The sequence below is a fragment of the Lycorma delicatula genome, chromosome 8 (genome assembly GCF_047948215.1).
Source record: "Lycorma delicatula isolate Av1 chromosome 8, ASM4794821v1, whole genome shotgun sequence".
Taxonomy (NCBI): Eukaryota; Metazoa; Arthropoda; class Insecta; order Hemiptera; family Fulgoridae; genus Lycorma; species Lycorma delicatula.
Genome location: NC_134462.1, coordinates 29,495,134 through 29,516,885, shown reverse-complemented (window position 1 = coordinate 29,516,885; position 21,752 = coordinate 29,495,134). Strand labels below are relative to the sequence as shown.

The following is a 21,752-nucleotide window of genomic DNA, read 5'->3' as shown; positions in this document are numbered from 1 at the left end:
TATTTGTGATTACAGAATGTGTTGGTGGGCTCAATTCAATTTTTTTACAATACCCTTGACAGTCCTGGCATACCAGTATATAATTACACAACTTGTAGCTCTTCTCCAGCCTGATGAACACTATTATTACCCCCAACAAGACTGGTCAACATACCATACATCCAGAAACACCATGGACATTTTTGGAAGAAATGTTTGGTGAATGTATGATCTCAAAAGGTCTGTGGCTCCCTTGTTCCTCTGATACTTTCACCAGACTTCTTTCTCTGGAGTTTTTTGAAAGGAAGTGTATATTAAACAAATCCACATACTTACAAGACCTAGAACAAGCCATTACTGCAGAGATGAATTCCATTAGCCCTAATGTCCTACAAAGGGTGCCAAAAAATATGGTGTGAAGGGTTCAGCCCTGCCTTTAGGAAAATGGTGGACATTTCCAACACTTGCTGTAAAACATTACCAGTTGTGCATAACTGAGAGTAACTGTGTATTATAGTTAGGCTTATCATACACCTGGGATTAGCCTAGACAGTCCTGGATTTTTAGTGCTGTCCGGAGTTACAAAAATTCCAGGATTTGGGAATTTTATGACTGGCGAGGATATGTTTTTAATTTTAAACCTATATGTTCAACATCATGTTTTTAAACATTCTCTTACATCTCTCAGCTGACCTTGGAGCAAGCACTGACATCGATTTTGATGGAGGCATGGTTACTGGTCTCACCACAACTTTTTACTTAAGTCATTTGGCAACAGAACAGGGGCAATGAGCTTATGTTGTTTTTGTTCGTGAAGCAACTAATCTAAACATTTTTGATGATTTTATCTCTATTTGTTTTTTGTCTCATCGTTTAGCAGTGGGCAAAAGAAAATATGTATGTTTAATGTTAACCTGCAACAGGAATACAAATTTTTGAAATTGTGTAATGACAGTGAATGTGTTTATTGCACACTATGTACTGGAGAATTTTCTGTTGTACATAAAGGAAAGGGCGATATTGAAGACCACGTGAAAATAGTTAAACATAGGAGTGCTATTAATGCTACTGCTTCAGCAAACATAAGAGATTTTTTTAAAGCCAAAGATGGGAATAACAATAACAATGATCTGGAGTGTGCTGCTAAAGAAGCTACATATTCAAACCAGACTGCTAGACACGAACTCAGTTTCAAAATATCAGACTGCATATCTAAACTGGTTAAAAAGTTCTATGACCCAAAATTTTCATCTGCTAGAACCAAGGCAATTATTGTTAACATTATTTTACCATTTAAAAAAATACCAACTTTAAGAGAAGTTGGTTTGTTATACTGCTGATAAGACTAACAGTAATTTTGGTGGTGTGAAGAGAAAGGGGAATGAAAATGTGTTCAGAAAGGTTCAAAGTGATTTAGATAGAAATATTTTAGGAATTGGTTGTTCAGCCCACATTGTACACAATTCAGTACAAACAGCACATGATTCTCTACCCATAGTCACAGAAGTTATTGTTATAAAAATTTATAAATATTTTCACATATATACAGTAAGAGTAATGAAACTTAAAGAGTTCTGTGAATTTGTGGAAACAGATTACTAAAAAGTATTATCTCATAGCAGTACAAGTTTCCTTAGTTTGTTACCTGCAATAGAAAGAATTCTTTCCACTTTTGATGGCCTAAAATCATACTTTATATCTTGTGACAAAAGAAATTGGATCCTGCATTCAAACATAAACTTGCATTCAAACATTTATTTATCAGAATCAAAGTCTTTAACCCTATCAAAATTCTTAATAACTTTGGTAAAGATAAAAATAATCTGGTAATAAAATAAGTTACTCATCACAAAACTTTTTCAGTAATATTTAATACTTTTTATTTGATTAAATAAAAATATTATAAAGTTATTTTTATTTCAGGAATTAAGTCACGTATTAAAAAAACAATGTATATAATTATAATAATGAAATTGATTCCTATATGAGTTAATGCCTGTACACAGAGATGAAATGATGTAATAGATGTGTTGTTTAATCTTAAGTTGTAAAATTCACTGAATGATAAAAAAAAAAATTTAAATAAGTAAAATAATACTGGTTCTGTACTTATTTTAGGAAACTGCACCACAGTTAACGGAAATAGTGGAAGCAGCTTATTACTTACAGGATTCATCAAACTCTTTACTCGATGAATTTCAACCATTATTTACTCGCAATGGTCTCTGCTACACTTTTAATACAATGCCTTTTTCACACTTGCTTAGTAATAATTTCAATAATGTGTAAGTAAAATAACAGAATATAAAGTTAAATATTAAACTAATTAGGTATAAATATATAACCCACTGGGTTGGTCCAGTGGTGAACACATCTTCGCAAATCAGCTGATTTGGAAGTCATGAGTTCCAACATTAAATTCCTAGTAAAGGCAGTTACTTTTATATGGATTTGAATACTAGATCGTAATAATCGTCAATAATTTTATTAGCTATCTTTTCAATAATTTTATTAATTAATAAGTCTTCTAGTCTCAATAGTTTTAAATCCATTTTATAAACAGTTTTTAGAAATTGGTTAGTACTTTTAATTAAAACAAATTCCAAATAAACTTTTATACACCAATTCCAATCATTTTATTTTCTTTATTTTTCACTTACAACCAATAAAGTTTAAATGAAAGTATTTCTTTAAAACCATCAGTCTGGTTTACAACTATCAAATGTATTTGCTTGAAATGAAAAATACTCATTGAGATGTTAATGACAAATACGGCTTTGTCACTGTGAGACTGAATAAAAGTATAAGATGATTTAATGCACTAATGAGTGAATTAGAGTTGTCAACATCTAATTTACTAGTATAGTAAAACATGTAATTAATTATACATATTTTAAATCATTCTTTTCATTAATTTATTAACCATGAATAATAGACATTTAGTAACTACTCAATATATGCATGTAGCTTAATGTACATTCTCATATTAATAATATCTCAATCTTTCACAATTCTGTTGGACACTACTTATGCCACAACTAAGCAGTTCACCAGTTGGAGAAGTTTGAATCAGAATTACCCTTTAAAGAATTTGTATTTTGGTTTTTGGTAATTTTTAGCAAAACTTACGAATTCTATTAATCATTTCAATAAATGTCATATGCATCTTTTTTTTCGTGATCTACAATTAAATTCTTGAAATAAAAGTTAAAACAGCAAGGAACATCCTCTACTATATTAACGATGTCAACATAGACAACTGTAAAGTATTTAAATTAAGACTCACCCACCTAAACATAAGTATCACTTTTACATACAAAGTAATTTTACTCTCATTAGGTTGCAGGAATTAGGTAATTCAGATGCGCTGGAAGTACCTGAAGAAAAACTGTGGGACATGGACGATGGATACAGACCCGGCTTAACTGGAGAGTCATATCCTATTAGATTATCTGATCGAACGGGAAATTCCATAGTATTCACACTTAAATATAATGAAACTGAACATGATAACACCTGCACACAAGGTTCAACAGGATTTACGGTAAAAGATTGACATTATTATTTTAGATTACAGTAATAAGATTCACAATTCATGATAAATAAAATTGATGATTCTTCACAACAGTGAAAATCAAAATACATACCTTTATAATAATATTAAAAATAAAACAGAAGTGAACAGTTATTTTCTTACCATAAACGTTTAAACTCACATCAAAACTACGAATGAAATAATAATCACATTGATATTCTAGGACGCCACTCTGTCTTCAGTGCATTGTTAATAACTTGAATGATACAGGCTACAGGTTATCCAACCACACGCTGTTTACTAATAGAATGTACCTTTACTGTATGTGCTAAAAGGATACTATAAAAACAAAATCACAAAATGGGCTAACGTCAAAGAATATATTTAAATAACAAGAAATATGAACAGTTACGTCAACAAATACATTTATACGAGGGTAAGTCAATTATTATCCGCAATGTAGTTATAAATTTTATTGCAATACAAATAGGAAACTTACACGTACATCATTTTTCAACATAGTCCCCTTGAATTACAACGCACTTGGTCCTTTGTTGCACAAGCTTCCTGATTTCCTCATAAAGGTTTTCAGTTGAGCTGCGATCCAAGAATGCAATGCTTCTTTCACTGTTTCGTCCGAGGCAAATCGACGCCCCTTAATGTCTGCGTGGTAGTCAGAAGGGGAAAGATCAGGACTATAAGGAGGATGAGCCAGTACTTCAAAATTGAATTTCTAGGGCGTTTCAGCAGTGTGGGCAGAAGTATGTGGACGGGCAACAACACACCTTTCGACAGGAGTCCTCGGCGTTTGCTACAAATTGCAGGCTTCAACTTGTTGGCAGTAAGCATCTCACTGTAACGCGCACTGTTTATTGTCGTAATAATGTTCCAGTACTAGGCCTGCGAGTCCCAAAAAAACCGTAAGCATCAGTTTTCCTGCGGATGGTTAGGCTTGAACGTTTTTGCAGGGCGAATTTGGATGTTTCCATTCCATACTCTGCCGTTTACTCTCCGGCTCGTAACGATGGATCCATGTTTCGTCACCAGTGATGATTCTGTCTAGGAAGATGTCCCGTTCGATCCAACTGTTTTTGGCAGATGTCCAAGTTGTCCAGTTTGTTTATGGGACTGTGTGAGTAGTTTTGGGACCCATCTTGCACAGACTTTATGAAACCCAAGTCTGTTGTGGATGATTTCATAGGCAGAACCGTGACTAATTTACAGACGATGTGCCACTTCATCGATAGTTACTCGTCTGTCTAACAAAACCATGTCATGTGCACTCTCAATGTATTCCTCATTTGTGGCGGTAAACGGTCGTCCGGCTCCTTCGTCGTGCGTAACACTTGTGCGACCATTTTTGAATTTCTCAATCCATTCGTAGACACTCCGTTGCGGCAACACACTGTTCCCGTACTGTACAGAAAATCTTCGATGAATTTCGGCCCCTGATATACCTTTCGACCACAAAAAACGGATCACTGAACGTTGCTCTTTGGTACAAACAGAAAGCGGAGTAGCCACGATTAACGGCAGGGCAGCGATAATGGAACTAACCTAGCAGCATCAAACCTGCACAGTGGATACCGGTGTTCTTTGGTGGTTGGGTTTCAATTAACCACACATCTCAGGAGTGGTCGAACTGAGACTGTACAAGACCACACTTCACTTACACTCATACATATCATCCTCTGAAGTACTATTGAACGGTAGTTACCGGAGGCTAAACAGGAAAAAGAAGAAGACGACATAATAATTAAACCAGGCATGCGTCATCTACGCAACACGACAGTACTACCAACATAAACAAAAATGTAACTAAATTGCGGATAATAATTGACTTATCCTCGTATATACCTTATTAATTTACTTAGTAGGAATTGGGCTAGCAATTTGATGCTTTAAAATAAAAAAATTACAGGAGAAGCATAAAACACTAAATATGTTAATAGATTTAATGTAGCAAAATATAAATGTTCTGAAGAGTGTTTTTATTGCACTGTAAACATTTTAACACTTTTTTAATTATATTTTTTGATATTATATTTTGTATCATATTGCTCATGTCATGTAAGAGGTATTACTGAATATTTATTAAGATATTACGATTGATATCTGAATATAAATAATTATTTTAGATTTATTTAAAATAATGCAGAAATACACAATAGCATTAAAACAATTAATTAATATAAGAAAATCAAAGCATATTTAAAAAAGATACTTTACCATCCTACATTAACTAATCATTATTGAGAATAATAATTTTCTTATTCTGTACAATGTTTCTCTTTGTTATGTGTTTCATTAGACTCTAAAAGAATGTCGTAAAATGAATGGTGATCTTTTCTTACAATAGAGTTCTTGTATTTAGATTCACTGATAGCTGTGGACTCAAGAATAATATTTTGTGATGTCTTAAGGTTAGGTCTTCTTTGGAGAAGAATATTTCACTCATCTTTGGAATCAGCCTTCTAGTATACCTCACATCTGGAGTGTACTGTTGTTTGCACGCATCATGCCAATTACATGCACAGTTACATCAGCCAATTTTCTTTTTGGTCTGTTTAATGTAACATTAGACTTTTTGTCCATCAGATTTCTTGAAAGATGTACAATCAGCCACGCATTTACATTTGTATGGGTGTTTGCTTGTTGACATATGCATCTGTATAACATCAGAGAGTGCATTGATTAGCAGTTTGAAAAAATATTCTAAAGTATTTATAGAAAGATCACTTAAGGCACTTGTCAAGGTTCTGTTCCTGTTTTGATATGTAGCCAACTGATATCAAAACAGTATTTTTAAAGTTATTATTATACATGATATACTCTATCATACATGAGATGAATTCATTGCTCAATATATTGCCATTACCTTCGTGCCAAACATACAAATTTACATCATTATATTGCACGATGAGGGTAAGTCGAAAATTATCTACACTTTCGCTGTTACACATCTTCAAGGTGTGTAACAGTGAGTACCAACTCTAAGCAAGCATGTGCCTTCTGCACACGCTTGCTTAGAGTTGGTACAACTTCGCACATGTGTGAGATTTGATCTTGATCGCATCATTTGCCTTCCGGCTATTACTGTGTAAACATGTCTACTCTGCTAGCAGTTTGCAGCAAGGTGAATGAGCAGTGATCTGATTTCTCTGGTTGGAGGGTGTGAAAGGAGTTGAAATTCATGATAAACTTCTATCATAATACAGGGACAGAGCTTTATCATGTGAAGGTGTTTTTTGGGGCTCAAGATGTTTAAATGTGGTCAGACAAGTGTGAGGCACAAAGAGGGAGCAGGACGCCCATCAACCTCCACCACAAATGACAAGGGTCAGCAAACTTGAGAGATGGCTCTGGTGAATAGGAAAATTACCATAAATGAGGTAGCGTCTTCTTTGAACATCAGTCCTGGTTCTACACATCAAGTCATCCATGATAAGTTTGGCTTCCACAGCTTACCACAGAACACAAGCTCGTACATTGACATCTGCCAACCCTTACTCTATCACTTCAACACAGAAGGCGACACATTTTTGAGAAGAATAATCACCATCCCAACCCCATAGGGATTGGGATGATCCCAACCCAACAAATCACAAGACACCCACCTTGTGACGTTACCGGTCGCCACACCACCCCCTCTGTTCCAAGCCCTGAGGGGCTTTACCAGAGGTCATCTTTAGACCCTCTGATTACATCTCATAATCATCAGCCAGGTCTCGGTCGGGATGCCACCGATGAAAATGCCTCAACAGACATTTACATCAGTAAATACATATTAAATTTCGCTTCCACGTAGGACATCAACGGACATCAAACAGACATCTTCACATCCAACCTAACATGATTCCCTCAAACTCACTAACCGAAACCGCGGACCCCGCGTCTAGAACAGATTTGACAACCATTCGTGACTGTGAAAGCCTCAGAAAACGAACGAGTTTAAAGTTAAATAAGTGCTACACTCATACCAATCAAAATTGTGTTTTACGAAACATAGAAATTCAGACTTACACCCATATAAATCGACCAGTTTAGGTCACCTAACAAAGGGAACGCAACCTCATTCCGGTCCGCACAGGAGCTGAGAAAAAACCCCGCACCCCAACCCGGTTCCATCATCGTGACTCGCGTGGCATTACCAAGTCACGATCAGGACCACCACCGGTGGAGGGAAGCCACGCCACCAGTCGCACGGGCTACTATACCCCGGCAGCGCAGCCCCCCCCCCCCCACCAGCGGAAGCTCCAAATAAAATCACAAACAATACCAATATAACAGTGGCACGATGCTAATGCGCCTACCTCCAACCAATCCAATGCCTAAGTCAGAACCCGATCGAGAACCTCGATCAAACTCCCTCTGCAGACTTACACATTGCAAGGGCGCGAAGAAAACTAGCCGCTATAGACCATTCCTCGCGGATCAGCCAGTTGGTACGGAGATCCAGGAAGGAATGGATTCTCTCAAGTTCCCTAATAGCTCGTGAACGTTCGACCTCGTTTCGGGGTCAGACGTAAAGGACGTGATCCACTGTATCATCAGTTCCGTAATCCGGATATTGACTTGATTCCACCAAACGAAACCTAGCCAAACTCGCCCGAAAGGCACCAAGCCCGGAGAGAAACTGTGTGATATATCGATTGGGGGAGACCCATTTAATCGCATCTAAATTAGACACTACAGGAAATATACCATGCGTGTAGCGACCTGTGGAGGATTCGTCCCACCTCACCTACCAGGAAGTAAGGCCTCGGTCTTCAATCTGCTGCTTTCGTTCTGACATCAATAGGTTATTTATCTTGGAAATATAGTGTTCCTTCGCTCATTAGCCAAGATATCTATTAGTTTGACTCCGGCTATAACACAGACTACCTCCCGCAAGACTGTTCTGTAACCGCGTATAACAGTCAGCAAGAGGAGTCGCTGGGTCCGCAGCAAAATGTCCGCTCAATACCTAAAAGCCATGCGGTGAGCCCAGACAGGCGCAGCATACAGCAAAATAGCTTCGCTGACACCTTTATAAAGAATACGAACGGTACGGTAATTCAACCCCCAATCGGGATGAATAACTCTATGGATTCCATAAAAGGCATCAGCGGCCTTTTTTCTACATACTGTAGATGTTCTTTGAACTGAATTCTCATCAAGGAAAACACCCAGGTATTTTTGAGTCGTAACGTACCGAATGGGGAGACCAGCCAGCCGAACCCACATTCGTCAAGAAGCAGCCATTCGGCCCTTCAGCAACATCATTGTGGTTTTCTCTAGGCTGAAAATTATCTTATGTTAGAGACTCCACAGTCGGAGTGTTTCACAAGCACGAGCAGCTCGAAATTTTACCTCGTTACGCGAATCCCCTGCAATCAGTAGCAGCGCGTCGTCAGCATACGCGATGACACGACAACCTTAAACAACATTGAATCGAATTTTACGATCCAAAGAACGGGACTCAGAACAGCACCCTGAGAGCATCCTTTAGTTAAGGTCTTACGAACCTCCGAGGCGCCATCACGCAGGAAACGGTCCGATGGCTGAAATAACTTGAGAGCACCTCTAGTTCATTTCGTGTACACTTACGCTTCTGCATCCGAAACAGGGCAGAAGGCTACCATAAGTTGTTACATACCCCGGATATATCCAGAAAAATCCCAAATACATATTTATATGGACTGGAGGAAGCTATATCTAACACCTTTAGTATGACATCCTCAGTGCTCTTGCCCGGTCCGAAACCATACTGGTTGTCCATTAGCAAATGATCAGTGGCCAGTCTAACAGTAATACGCAAATATAGAATCTTCTCAAAAACCTTGCCAATCACGGCAACAGCGTTAGTGGACGGTAAGAAGAACTAACAGTAGGATCTTTGTCACCACCTTTGAACAACAACACCAAGTCTCCATGCTTCCCACGCCGGAAAATGGTTGGCGAAGAGCAACCTATTATATATTCTAGTTAGAGGACTAAGGACCGCTGGAAGCGCCAGTGATGAACCCATGTTTCCATACTCATCCAGAGTATTTTGTTTAAACACCCAAGATCTCCAACAAAGAAAAAACTAAAGTCTGAGACATGGGTGGGAAAGGTTATGCTAACCGCTTTTTGGGATGCAACAGAGATCCCAAAATGCACTAGAAAATTTCACAGAAAAAGAGACTTCGATCAACAGCACAAGTTACAATGAAATGTTGGAAACTAAAGCCAGTAATTTGAATGCCGTGATCTGTTATCAAAGAAAGTGCTGTTGTTGCATGACAATGCCCACCCACACATGGCTTGCCACACTGTTCAAATCATTAAAAAGTGAATTTTGAGGTACTGGAACACGTTCCCAACAGCACAAATCTTACTCCCCCCTCCACCCACCAATTTTCATCAGTTTGTGCCGCTCAAGGATACCTTGCAAAGTTGTCAGCCTTAAACATGTAGGAAGTGGTGCAAAAGTGGCTTCACGATCAACCAAAAACCTTCTTCTTGGAAGAAGTATGCAAACTTATAGACTGCTGGACCAAGTGCATTGACAAGGAAGTTGATTATACAGAAAAATGAACATGTTGAACCTCTCCCTTTGTGAAATAAATTGTCATTACAATTTATTGTAAAAAGTGTAAATAACTTTTGAGACCCCCTTGTAAAGTTGTGGACTTGCAATTTTTGTCTATAATATATCAATGTTGCCATAGTAACCAGACAGATTATAATAAGAGCTAATACCGCAGAATTGGCAATTTATTTAATCTTATTTTTCCCTGCTCAAGCAGCACCTTTCTTGCAATGTTCTTCATCACCAATAGATCCAGTTTTAAATTCTCAACTGTTGCACTGATCTTTTCATGGTGAGAATAGCTGTAATTTCCTTTTTTAAAAGACTTCGAAACATTTTTTCAAGGGGTACGTTATTTGTTACTCTTCACACCATTCTCTAAAAACATGTGCTACTGAAATAAAATGAGATTCAACATATAGCCTCTTGAAAATTTTGTGCAGTAGTGACTCGCACTTTTGGTACACCACTGACAAACTCTTTTATTATGTTTTCATAAAAACTATTCTTGTTTATATTAAGACTAATAGTTGGCTTATCTTCTTCGTCATCATAGTCTTTATTTTCTTCACTATTTTTTGTATCTTGAGATATCTTAACTAAATCATTTAAATGAATCTTCTCCCAAATATAATGTATTAAGAATTTTTGTTACAAATCCTCACTTTTAAAAAATAATGTAGTCTTATTTTCTAACATTGTTTTGTACTCTTTTAGCTTCACTCTTGTTAAGCTTTAGCTTGTACTCTTTTTCATTTTCAAAATAATCTCTATTTTCACATTTTCTTTCCTCCTATTCTATATGAGGTCGTAAGTTTTCTAAAGACTAAAAAAAAGTTAAAATCTATCTTTATCAATAGTCTGATTACATAAAAAATGTTCTTTCACTTTTTTTGTTTCACATTGTGATTGTAGCTGTTTAAGTTTTCCTGCCTCCTTAGGAATGATATAATGAACATCTGTCACTTTTTTATATCCAGTATATGCTGTACTCAATGTTCTACAATTTTACTTTCTGGTCTACAGCACTATTACTGCTGCAGCAACATACCTGTAAAGGAAAAGTACAGCATCAGCCAAAATTTTGGATATAAAATGTTTTTGCAAATGTCATAATTTGAGGGGTCGTTTAGTCCAACTACATTAAAAAATTACACAAAATAGACATTAATGTTATACAAACTGTAAAAGTATTGGGCATTAAATTTTGAATAAAATTAAAAAGGGGAAGGGGTAGGTTTTGCCATTTTTTATTTTTTGCTTATGGTTTAGTCTGATAAAAGTACTTAAGTTATTTAAAATTTCAGAGTTGTAAGTGGATCAGATTTAGCGGTTGGAGATATCAACATCACTTTAAAAAGGTTTTTGCCTCATCGCAGACCAAAACAGTCAAAATTTGATATATCCCATTTTCAACTGATTTTTGACAATCCATCATAAAAGGGAGCAACATCATGGTACCCCTTTTTTTATTATAAATTATACTTTTTTTAGCCTGGCTTGTAAAATAGTTGTTACAATCAATAGAGCCCCAAATACCCATCAGACCAGGGCTTTTTAAATGTAATAAGATATTTGATTAAATAAATAGAGTGGAAATATTAAATCCATTCGCTGTAAATGTTGCTAATACAAACCATCATACTTTTTGGCAATCTCTTGAAATTAATATTATTGAGAAATAATGTAGCGTATTCTAAACTTATAATTCTAGTTGGTACACAAACTTTGCTAACACCAATTCTCTGTTTTTACCAATTTCTGTTTCTTAGTTAATGTTGAAAATAAAATGAAATAATTATTCCACCAAAAAAAACTTAATTTCCATTTTTCCAAGTTTTTAATTTCTAATTCATTAGGTCTAACCATCCTGTAATCTTAAGTAATTAAAATTGACATTATTTGTTTATAGATCTATGTACATAGTCCAGTAGAGCTACCAGCACAGTATCACTCAATAACACATGTAGAACCAGGAACCAAAACAGATGTATACATTACACCAAACATAATAAATACTCGACCAGGATTACAAAGATGGACTCCGAATGAACGTGGTTGTTACTTTTCTCATGAAAAGCCATTAATTTTCTTCAAAATATATACACAATTTAATTGTGATTCTGAATGTAGATCATTAATGGAATTAAGGGCTTGTGGGTGTGTGAAATTCTACCATCCAAGTAAGTAATATTTATTTTTTTTTTTATTACCAATATGTATATGTAACTAATATTACTATATCCTTATTTCATTTATACATAAAATCTTTTTCTATTAATATAATGACTATACATGATTTACTTTTATCAACATTTTAACTGGTATATCTTATTACGGCAATATCATATCAGAGGCCAGGAAGTGTTCACAATTTTTTTATTTAAGGGAAATTTCACTTATTATAAAAGAAGTATTTTTAAAAATACTTCTTTAAAACTGTTCTTTAGATATGAGCATTATCTCGTAGATTTCCTTTTGCAGTATACATACAAAACACTGGGAAGTTAAAAATAAGATAATAAAGATGCTGCCTCATAAAATTAAACAATTTACTCCCCTACTTTTCCAGAGCATTCCATTTGCACATCGATGTTCTGAAACTTGATGCAAACCATGGAAATTTTCTGTAAATGATAACACAGAATGACCCAAATTTGTATATCAATACTTCAAGAGCTCTTTTATGACATTAATATAAGAAAAAAAACATTCCTACAAATAATGTCTAGAAATGCTTTGTTTTCGAGTTAGTGAAATATTTCATTTCAGCTAGTGAAATATTTCATCCTATTTTCTACTTCAAGAGTAAAATGAAGCCGCACTGAAATTAAGGGGCAAATTTGGTGGTTTTTGGCCAGAAAAAGTGAATAAAACAGGTTCAAAAACTATATCTCTAATAGTTCAGAAGAAATTATTGCCAAGACCAAAAAATTGGAGTAGAAAAAATGCCTTTTAGATTTATCATAAATTAACTTTGGCAAATTAATTCTGAGAAAATTTATGTAAAGTTAACAGAAAACAAACGCAGGTTTCCAAAATTTGAACTAAAAACAAAAAAATAAAATAACTTCTAAAACAAATTAAATTATCTGAGAAATTTTTTATATCACGATTTGTCAGTAGTTCAGTAGGTGATGTGATCTATTCTTTAATGTGTAAGTAAATGCTGATCTTTGTGGCAGTGTTAAAGTCTCGGCCATTCATCCAGAGGTCCCAGGTTTGAATCCCAGTCACACATGGTATATTTCATACACTAAAAAAATTTCATTTTCATATTCCCAGCAAAACGTCAAGCCAAAAGAATTTTAAAAAAACTAAAATTGTTAAACTACTACAATTCAATGAACCTTATATTGCATGCAGAATTTTAATTAAAACTGTATAAAAATATGAATTAAAATCTTAATATTTTAAATAAATGTACGTTTCAATTTTACAGGAAATTCAACAACACCAATTTGTGGCCCAAACAAGAGACTCTGTCTCTGGAACATATTTAGTAAGTATAATAATATATTCTAAAACAAAATAGAGAATTATAATGTAAAAATATTCTTAGGTAGCTAATCATAAATAAATTTCAGCACAATGCATGTAGTAAACAAATAACATTAAGTTCTCTGATGTAAATATTACATTATCACTATTGTAATTAAGATGGTGCAGATGAAATATTAAGTATTTTGTTGAAATGTTATAGCCTTACATATTAATTCCTTAGTTTACTGAAGAAAACTAAGGAATTAGTTAATCCATTATTTCCTTTATCTGTCTACCACAATTGGTGACACCTGCATCCTTCATATTCATTGCTTGAATCTTTTATTAAAGGCATGCTAATCTTATTCAGCAATATTTTTGTGCTTATGGAAAAAAAGCTATTTATTATTTACAGTATATTCATGAATTAAATTATTAGTTGTAATAATTAATGTTCCCTTTTTCACATTACATCCATATTGGTTTTTAAATTGTAGAATTGGTTTAATTAGAAAAATGTTTATGTACATAATCACACATACCGTAATGTTTATACGAGATAAGACAAAGATTACAAAGTTGTGCAGTATAAAATTTGGCCATGCAATAAGATTGGTGAGTGGTTCCTAAACTCTTGCTGATAAATTAACTATAATCAAATTATGAACTGAAGATAGAAGAAACTGTTAAAGATAATAATGACACTTCATATAAAAATGACAAGTGTTATATTGAAATGAATGTACATATCCTATATCTCAGACTAAGTTTAAATTCATTAATATCAAACAGTTAAATTAATTGTACACAAGAACACAATAGACAAAAAAAATAAAAATATTTGTAAGTAACTAAATGAATGTACATATCCTATATCCTGGAATCAGTTTAATTTCATTAATATTAGAGTTAAATTAATTGTACACAAGAACAAAATAGACAAAAAAATGTAAAAATACTTGTAAGTACCTAATCATGAATAATATTTAGTGCAATATATGAAATAAATGAATACACATATTTATTTAATCCCTTACTGATCTGTGAAATAGTATTGTCACTGTAGGTCACATTTTAGTTTATAACTTGACTGCTCCAAAAACAACTACAGCTATAAAAGGAAAATATATGGTTATCCAAATTTTGAATGGTATTTTTTTGTGAATATTGATGTTTCATGAGCCTCAGAATCCAGAAAAGCATTACAATAAAGCATTGCATAAAATATAACACAAAAAAAATTTCTGGAAGCTTTATGTATGCATTTACATACATTTGATAGCCAATACTTTGCTTATGTTTTTACTTCTCCGGGGTGCCAATATTCTGCATACTCTTTTAATACTGTTTTTCAATTTTTTGTAATAGTTTATGTTTTTGTGTTTTTAACATTTAGCTTAAGTTTTTTTTGTTTTTATTTTTAATATTTTAGTTTGTTTTGCTTTTAAATTTCTACTTTAAGTTTTCATTTTTTTATTATATTGTTTTGTATTTATATTTTATGTTTTGTTTTCCGAGTGCTTTTATTTAATTTTTAATTGTGAATTTTTAAAATTTAGTTTTTTATAACACATACAATGTGTTCAGGCGATGATAATGCAGAAGAATTTTTCACCCAGAAAAACAAAAAAAAAAATTATTTTGCTTAATATCTCTTTGGACTGGTTCAAAATAAATTTTTCAAAAGTGGCTGAAAAAATTTCTACACATAGGTCATCGATGACATTACTTTGGGCAAAATTAAAAAATAGGAAAGGATATTTTTTGTATAATGGATACAGAAAATTGAGCTTTAATATGATGAAAGTATAAATTAAGCAATTTATGACTGAAGTTTTAAGTTGATCAGATTTAGGGTGGGGTAAATTAAACGTTATTTCTAAAAACTTGCCTCATATTTTGAAAACCTATTAACCAAATAATTGAAATTTGATAAAAATATTTGGTATATATATATATATATATATATATCCCAGTTTCAGGTTGATTTTCAACTATATCAGATATGGGAATCACAGAGTATCCTATATTTTTCTTTTTTAGTAAATTATAATTACAGCCTTAGTATTTTATATTTTAGCCTTTTTGAACAACATTGCACCAAATTGGACTAACCTACTTAAGTAAATAATTATTCCAATAAATAATCTGGGGGCTGAATAGGATCCATACTTAAAATATGTTTTATTTTAAACTTTAATTTTCAAAATTAAAAATTCAACTTTAACTAGTATTAATAAAGACAATATGGGAACTCATTTTTAAAAAGGGACTGTGGTACCTGACAAGAAATTAAAAAGTTTTTTTTGATTTTGTATAATTTCTGGTATTGAATTTGTTTTTAAAGTTGTGGTTGTTATAAATTTTATAGAAAAGCTAGCTGTTGGCCAAAGAAGTCAAATGAAACCCAAATTTTTTTTACTAAGAATTTTGATTTTTTCCTCGATTGTATTTTTAATACTGCATAAATTTTTAATGTAAAAAATCATTTGATCAAGTACAGTTAAATTGGACCCATATCTTTTTACTGAATATTTTGTTCTTTTTCGCAGTTGTAGTTGAAACATTGCATATTTAACTAATTAATATTTAAAAACCATATGGCATATATGAAATAAAAATCTGTCATGGGCAAAGCTGGTAAAGTTATACAACCCTTTGTTGGCTTTTTTTTAATGATATGATGTAATACATGAATTAAACTATATACTACAGAATCAAATTTTGCAATTATCTCATAATAGGCAATAACCAAACCAAGAAAACTGTGTGGAAAACTCATTAAAACCAAGCTCTCATCTTACTTAAATGATTCTAAATCCAAAAATGCACTAAATTTGACAAAAATATATTAAACAAATGAATATCAAGTAGACCAATATGTAGTGTTTGACTACATAGTAAAAAGATTCCTAATATTTTTAGGACAGGAATTACTAGCAGCAATGCCACTGGTAACAGTTACAGATGGAGCACAAAATTAACTCTGAAACAATTTCCTTGTAATGCAATTTATAATTTTCAATTTTGTAGTAAATCAATGTTAGAAATATTCTTACTAAAACATTTCCAATTCCAACATTTTTAACTTGCCTATAACACATTAGCTGCAATATTAGATTATATTAGATTATCATAGTACAAAATATAGTAGTAATTATAAGGTGCTTCAATCCATTAATCAAATATTAATGTATTTTTATTTTTTCAGATATAACATATCAAAGTAGAAAATATGTACAATGTGACTGTTTACCATCTTGCTCATTTATTGACTATGAAATTGATTATCAATATAAACCTTACATTGGAAAAGAAGAATCTAGTTTTACAAAATCTTTATCAATTACAAATGAAAACGAGTAAGTCTAAAAAGTGCTTAATTGAAGCACAATACTTCGTAAAACATCTTTTTACTACATTAATAATATCTTAGGGAAGTTGATGAATGTATTAGAATAGAAAATTCTTGCCTTCAAATAATTATCTTATAAGCCACTTAAGAAAACGAATTCTATATTGCTTTAAACCTTGTTACTTTTTCATTATTTTAGATTCCATTTTTTTTCAATTTCAACATTCTATAGTCTCATTGAGAGATTATACAAAACAAGTATTAAAACAAGTAGAATACAAGTAAGTAGAATACAAAACAAGTAGATATACTTATGTTTAAACAGACTTTTCTAATGGCTGCTTTCAATATGGAGCACATTTAATAGAAAACAATTTCATCTCTCAGTAAAGAAAGGAAATTTTCTTTTATAATAAACTGTGTTTTAACAATGCTGTAATGGAACATTCATTTTCATAATTCTAATAACAACAGAATGGTTAACAATTATGAAGCAATAATAGAAATATTTCCAAGAAATCTCAGCTATGTATTAGAATAATATACAACTAACTGTTTATGTGGTATAAAACTTACAAAGATCTGTTCTACATTTACATAAAGCAGTTATTTTATTTTAACAGACAGCTTACATTTCCTTCCAATTTAATGAAAATTCTTTTATTCACAGTCATTTTACCATCCCTTTGTTAACCGAACTGATAAAACTGTATATTAATGTTATATATAGCATTAAAAATAGCTAGAGTTTAAAAAACCAATTAGACAATAAAGAAACTTAAATGACAGATAAAATTTTGTTTTTTACAAGTAATCTTCAAACCAACTGTAACTAAAAATTATCTAAAAAAAACTATAAAATTCAGTTTTTTAAATGGGTAACTACTTTCCAAAGAAATAAGTCTTCATTTGTAATAAGTATTGTATTTACAACTATTCAATTTTTTTTCCATCTGTTCCATTGTTAGTAAGTGAAAATTGTGTGAAATTATTTTTAAGTAATACAAAGAGAAATAAAATTTTAGATAAATACTTACATTATTATATTAGAAGTGCATCAAAGTGGTATAAAAGTTTTTGATACCAATTAAACAGGATGAAAATTATTCTTAACACTACAAATCTTGAGCACAACTGTTTAGTGATAAGTGATCCACAGAATGAAGTGAAGCGATTCCACAACAAAATCTGGTAGAAATGATGAGTTGTCTAAATATTGTCATATAAAGTGCTAAATGATCACAAAAGCATTTGTGTCAATGTAGTTGCAAACATCCCACATGTTAAATAATCACTAATAATTTAAATCTCAGCAGGAACCATTGTATAAAAAATTCTGTGATCTTTAGAAAAATAAATATTATCTATAACACTGATTCAACACTTCCTTACAACTAATTAGAAAAGAAGAGACGCCATCTCACAAAATTGTTGATATGACAGCTGTTGATATGACAATTGTTCAGTTAAAAAAAAAATCAGTTATAACTGGGGATGAAATATATTGCTTTAAATATGGTAAATTTATTAAGTGATAAATAGTATGGTGGTTAACATGCTGGCGTCTAGATTACTTGATCTTGGGTTCGATTCCTGGAAATTTTTCACCTATAGCTAAATATGTGCAAAAGCATGTCCAAGAAAGAGAATATTGGTTCTATCGAGTGGTTAAATCCAATCAATGCCGTTGGTGAGGTATCTTACAACTATATTGGAAGAGAACATGCTTTTGTAATCTAACATTTACATAAAATTAAAATGCAACTACAAAATATACTATGTAATAATAAAAATTCTACATATATTAACAAAAATTTAATCATATATTTTTGTTACAGAACTGAATACACAGTGTTATCATTTTCTTACAAAGTCAAATCAGTATATGCGACAAAACGAGCTGCACTTCTTACACTTTCAGATTTTATAGGTAAGTTAATAAATAGAAAGCATCACAAAGTTCTCCTGAGATTTTCATAACCTATTCTAGTTGTGAAAATAATAGAAAAAGTTCATGTAAATATATATCCTAAAATGCTTCATTTCCGAGTTATGACTAGTAAAATATTTTGCTCGGATTTCAGCTACCCCGGTGAAATGAAGTCATACTGAAATTTTTAGCAAGTTAATTAAGGGACAGAATTAGTGAATTGTGGTTTTTGACCTGAAAAATCAAATAAAATAGGTCCCACAACCGTAACTGTAGTAGTTTCTGAGAAATCTGGGATAATAAAACCAATAAACTGGGGTAAAAAAACCCTGTTTTCTATGTTTGACGTATAACAACTTTGTTGCTCTCATAATTTAATGAGCATCATCTTGGAATGTAAAAATATTTTTATTCCTTACAATTTTATCGATCCAATATACATAACTCTTAAGGGAGTGAAATCCTGATAATTAAGAAGCAAATGCTAACAGTTAATCATATTTAATACATTGTTCCTGCAGATCAAATAGATTCAACAACAAAGAGTACAGTTTTCCCCTGCAAATTTTAAGAACTTATTATAGGCTAATGATCGGTCAAAAATAAAAAATAAATTCCCCAAGTAAAAAATGAACTTGAGATAAACTATAAATATAGACAAAAATAAAAAATAAAACACTATTTATTAAATTGAGTTAACTAATCTTTATTGTATTTTTAATTTTTACAGCACAAATCGGTGGTACTTTGAGTTTGTTCCTAGGTTTTAGTTTCTTAAGTCTGTTTGAAATAATATATTACATTACAATAAGAATTTTTGTAAATTACTGGAATAAACGGAAGAGAAATTTTGCTGTTCACAATGAAAGAAAAATAGAAGACCCAAGATTAAAAAACCAACCATCCTCTACAATATATTTTTAATCAGTTTGAACTATTGTATTGTCAATAAGAATTATAAAATATAAGTATGATTTAAATTTATGTATATCTAACACACAAATAACAAGGACAAGTTTTAAAATGTACTATTTATTAAATAAATTAATTTAAGGAAATAAGTATAATCAGTTATCAAAATTTTTAAATACAAAAGTTATGCAATGTTTCTAGTGAATGTTTTAATATATTCTATTACAAAATTCATATCAACTTCCTTTGGAAACACACCCAGCTCATTAAAAGTGTGAATTACTATTGTAAATGACAAACAAGTTTAACTCTACACTTATTTTTTATATCTTTTTTAAAGAGAATCTATTAAATATATATTAAAACAGAATTTAATTCAATTAACAATTTAATTCAACATACTCTAATAAAACAATATGATTTGTATTACAAAAACAAGCTGATTTTTTCTTTTCTTCTTTTTATAAATCTGCACATATCAAAACATGTTACATTGCATATCACTTTTAACAGAATTAACTTAATTTTTAATTAAATCAATAAATTAGGAAATAAGTTATTCTTTCTAATTGTTAAAGGCCATAAAAAAAAAATTAATAACTATTGATAATAACAGAAAATATTTAATACAAGTAGTATTAATAAGTTATATAAAAGTCAACTTATTAAATACAAAATTTATACAGAAATTTCTTTTAAAAATATGTTCTTTGAATTGTTCCTTGTTAAGTAATTGAAAAATCTACTTGATAATATAATCAATACACTCATTTATGCAGTGCTGTATACAAACAAATTTAATTCACTAGTCTAATGCATTAATTTGTAAGATATTTTATAATGGCTTTCTGTTTTGCATCAATATAGTTCTAAGTTTTTTTGCTATATTATACTTCAAACAAATTTAATTTCTTTCTTATAATCTCAATACAATTCTCTATCTTATTTTTACACTTCCAGTGTTCATTTATCAATTCTACTACATTTATTCAACCTTTCCTAATAACAACCTTTCTACAGAAATTTTTCTGCTTTATTTTATTTTTCCAACTTATCCACTCATAACTTTTACAGAAATAACTAAGTTGGAACCTATTATGATTTTTTCAAACATTCAGTTTTTTATTTTATCTTTACTGCAACTCTTTTTTCCACATTTTTCTTTATCTTCATAAACTTCAACCAAAATTTCATTAAAAATGATTATTTAACACTATTTATAATTGGCTATAATGATTCTGTGATGGTGAAAAATCAATCTAATCACAGAAGTTCTACAGGATGAGACAATCTCACGTTATACAGAGCATTTGGAAAGTTACTGTGCACTGGAATTATGGAAATGTAATGACAAAACGTTTTTGGTTATTAATTTGAATTTTTATTTCCTTATTTTATAGAAACAGATATTGCAATAATTGGAATACTTTAAAGATCTTGAAGATGATCTCCTCCAATATCAATACAACATTGCACATGTTTCAGTTTGTTTTCAAACACTCTAACCAGGTGATGTTCTGGAATGTCTCATATGTATGCCATTATTGCAGTTTTTACTTCATCAATTGTGCATGTTCTGTTGCAATACACTTCTTGTTTTGCTTAAACACATATTATTTTGTAAGGGAAAATTTTCAGTTCTTTTCTTACAACTTCATGTGCAGTAGCAAGTCAGATATCTTGCTGTTGTCTTAACTTAGTCACTGACTTTCAGACACAACATCTGAAATATCAAGCAGTTACTGTACATTTAGTTTAGATGGTATTCCACTTTTATTACTGTCTTCAACAGAGCCTGCTGTCCGATATTTTTTCAGTAAGAGTTCAAACTGCATTGCAGTGAGGAACAAGAGTATTTGGAAACTTTTTGGAGAACTTGTGCTTCACTAAATCAGTTTCATTAAATTTTCAACTTAAAAAAAGGTCAAGGGAGTGAGCCTGTAGAGCAAGGTCACACCCTCACTATCTATGTTTTGAGATATACTAATGATGTGCAAGTCCA

The 21,752-nt window shown here is 31.8% G+C and overlaps 1 protein-coding gene across 1 annotated transcript in view; it reads left to right on the top strand.

Annotated features, from left to right (window-relative positions):
- Positions 1 to 21,182, top strand: part of LOC142329183 (pickpocket protein 28-like) — a 39,119-nt gene extending 17,937 nt beyond the window's left edge. Inside the window, exons 2-7 of the mRNA XM_075373577.1 lie at positions 2,098 to 2,264; positions 3,319 to 3,523; positions 11,983 to 12,253; positions 16,765 to 16,915; positions 18,747 to 18,838; positions 21,151 to 21,182. Coding sequence (XP_075229692.1) covers positions 2,098 to 2,264; positions 3,319 to 3,523; positions 11,983 to 12,253; positions 16,765 to 16,915; positions 18,747 to 18,838; positions 21,151 to 21,182 — 918 coding nt within the window. The remainder of the gene's footprint in view (positions 1 to 2,097; positions 2,265 to 3,318; positions 3,524 to 11,982; positions 12,254 to 16,764; positions 16,916 to 18,746; positions 18,839 to 21,150) is intronic.
- Positions 21,183 to 21,752: the final 570 nt, after the last annotated feature.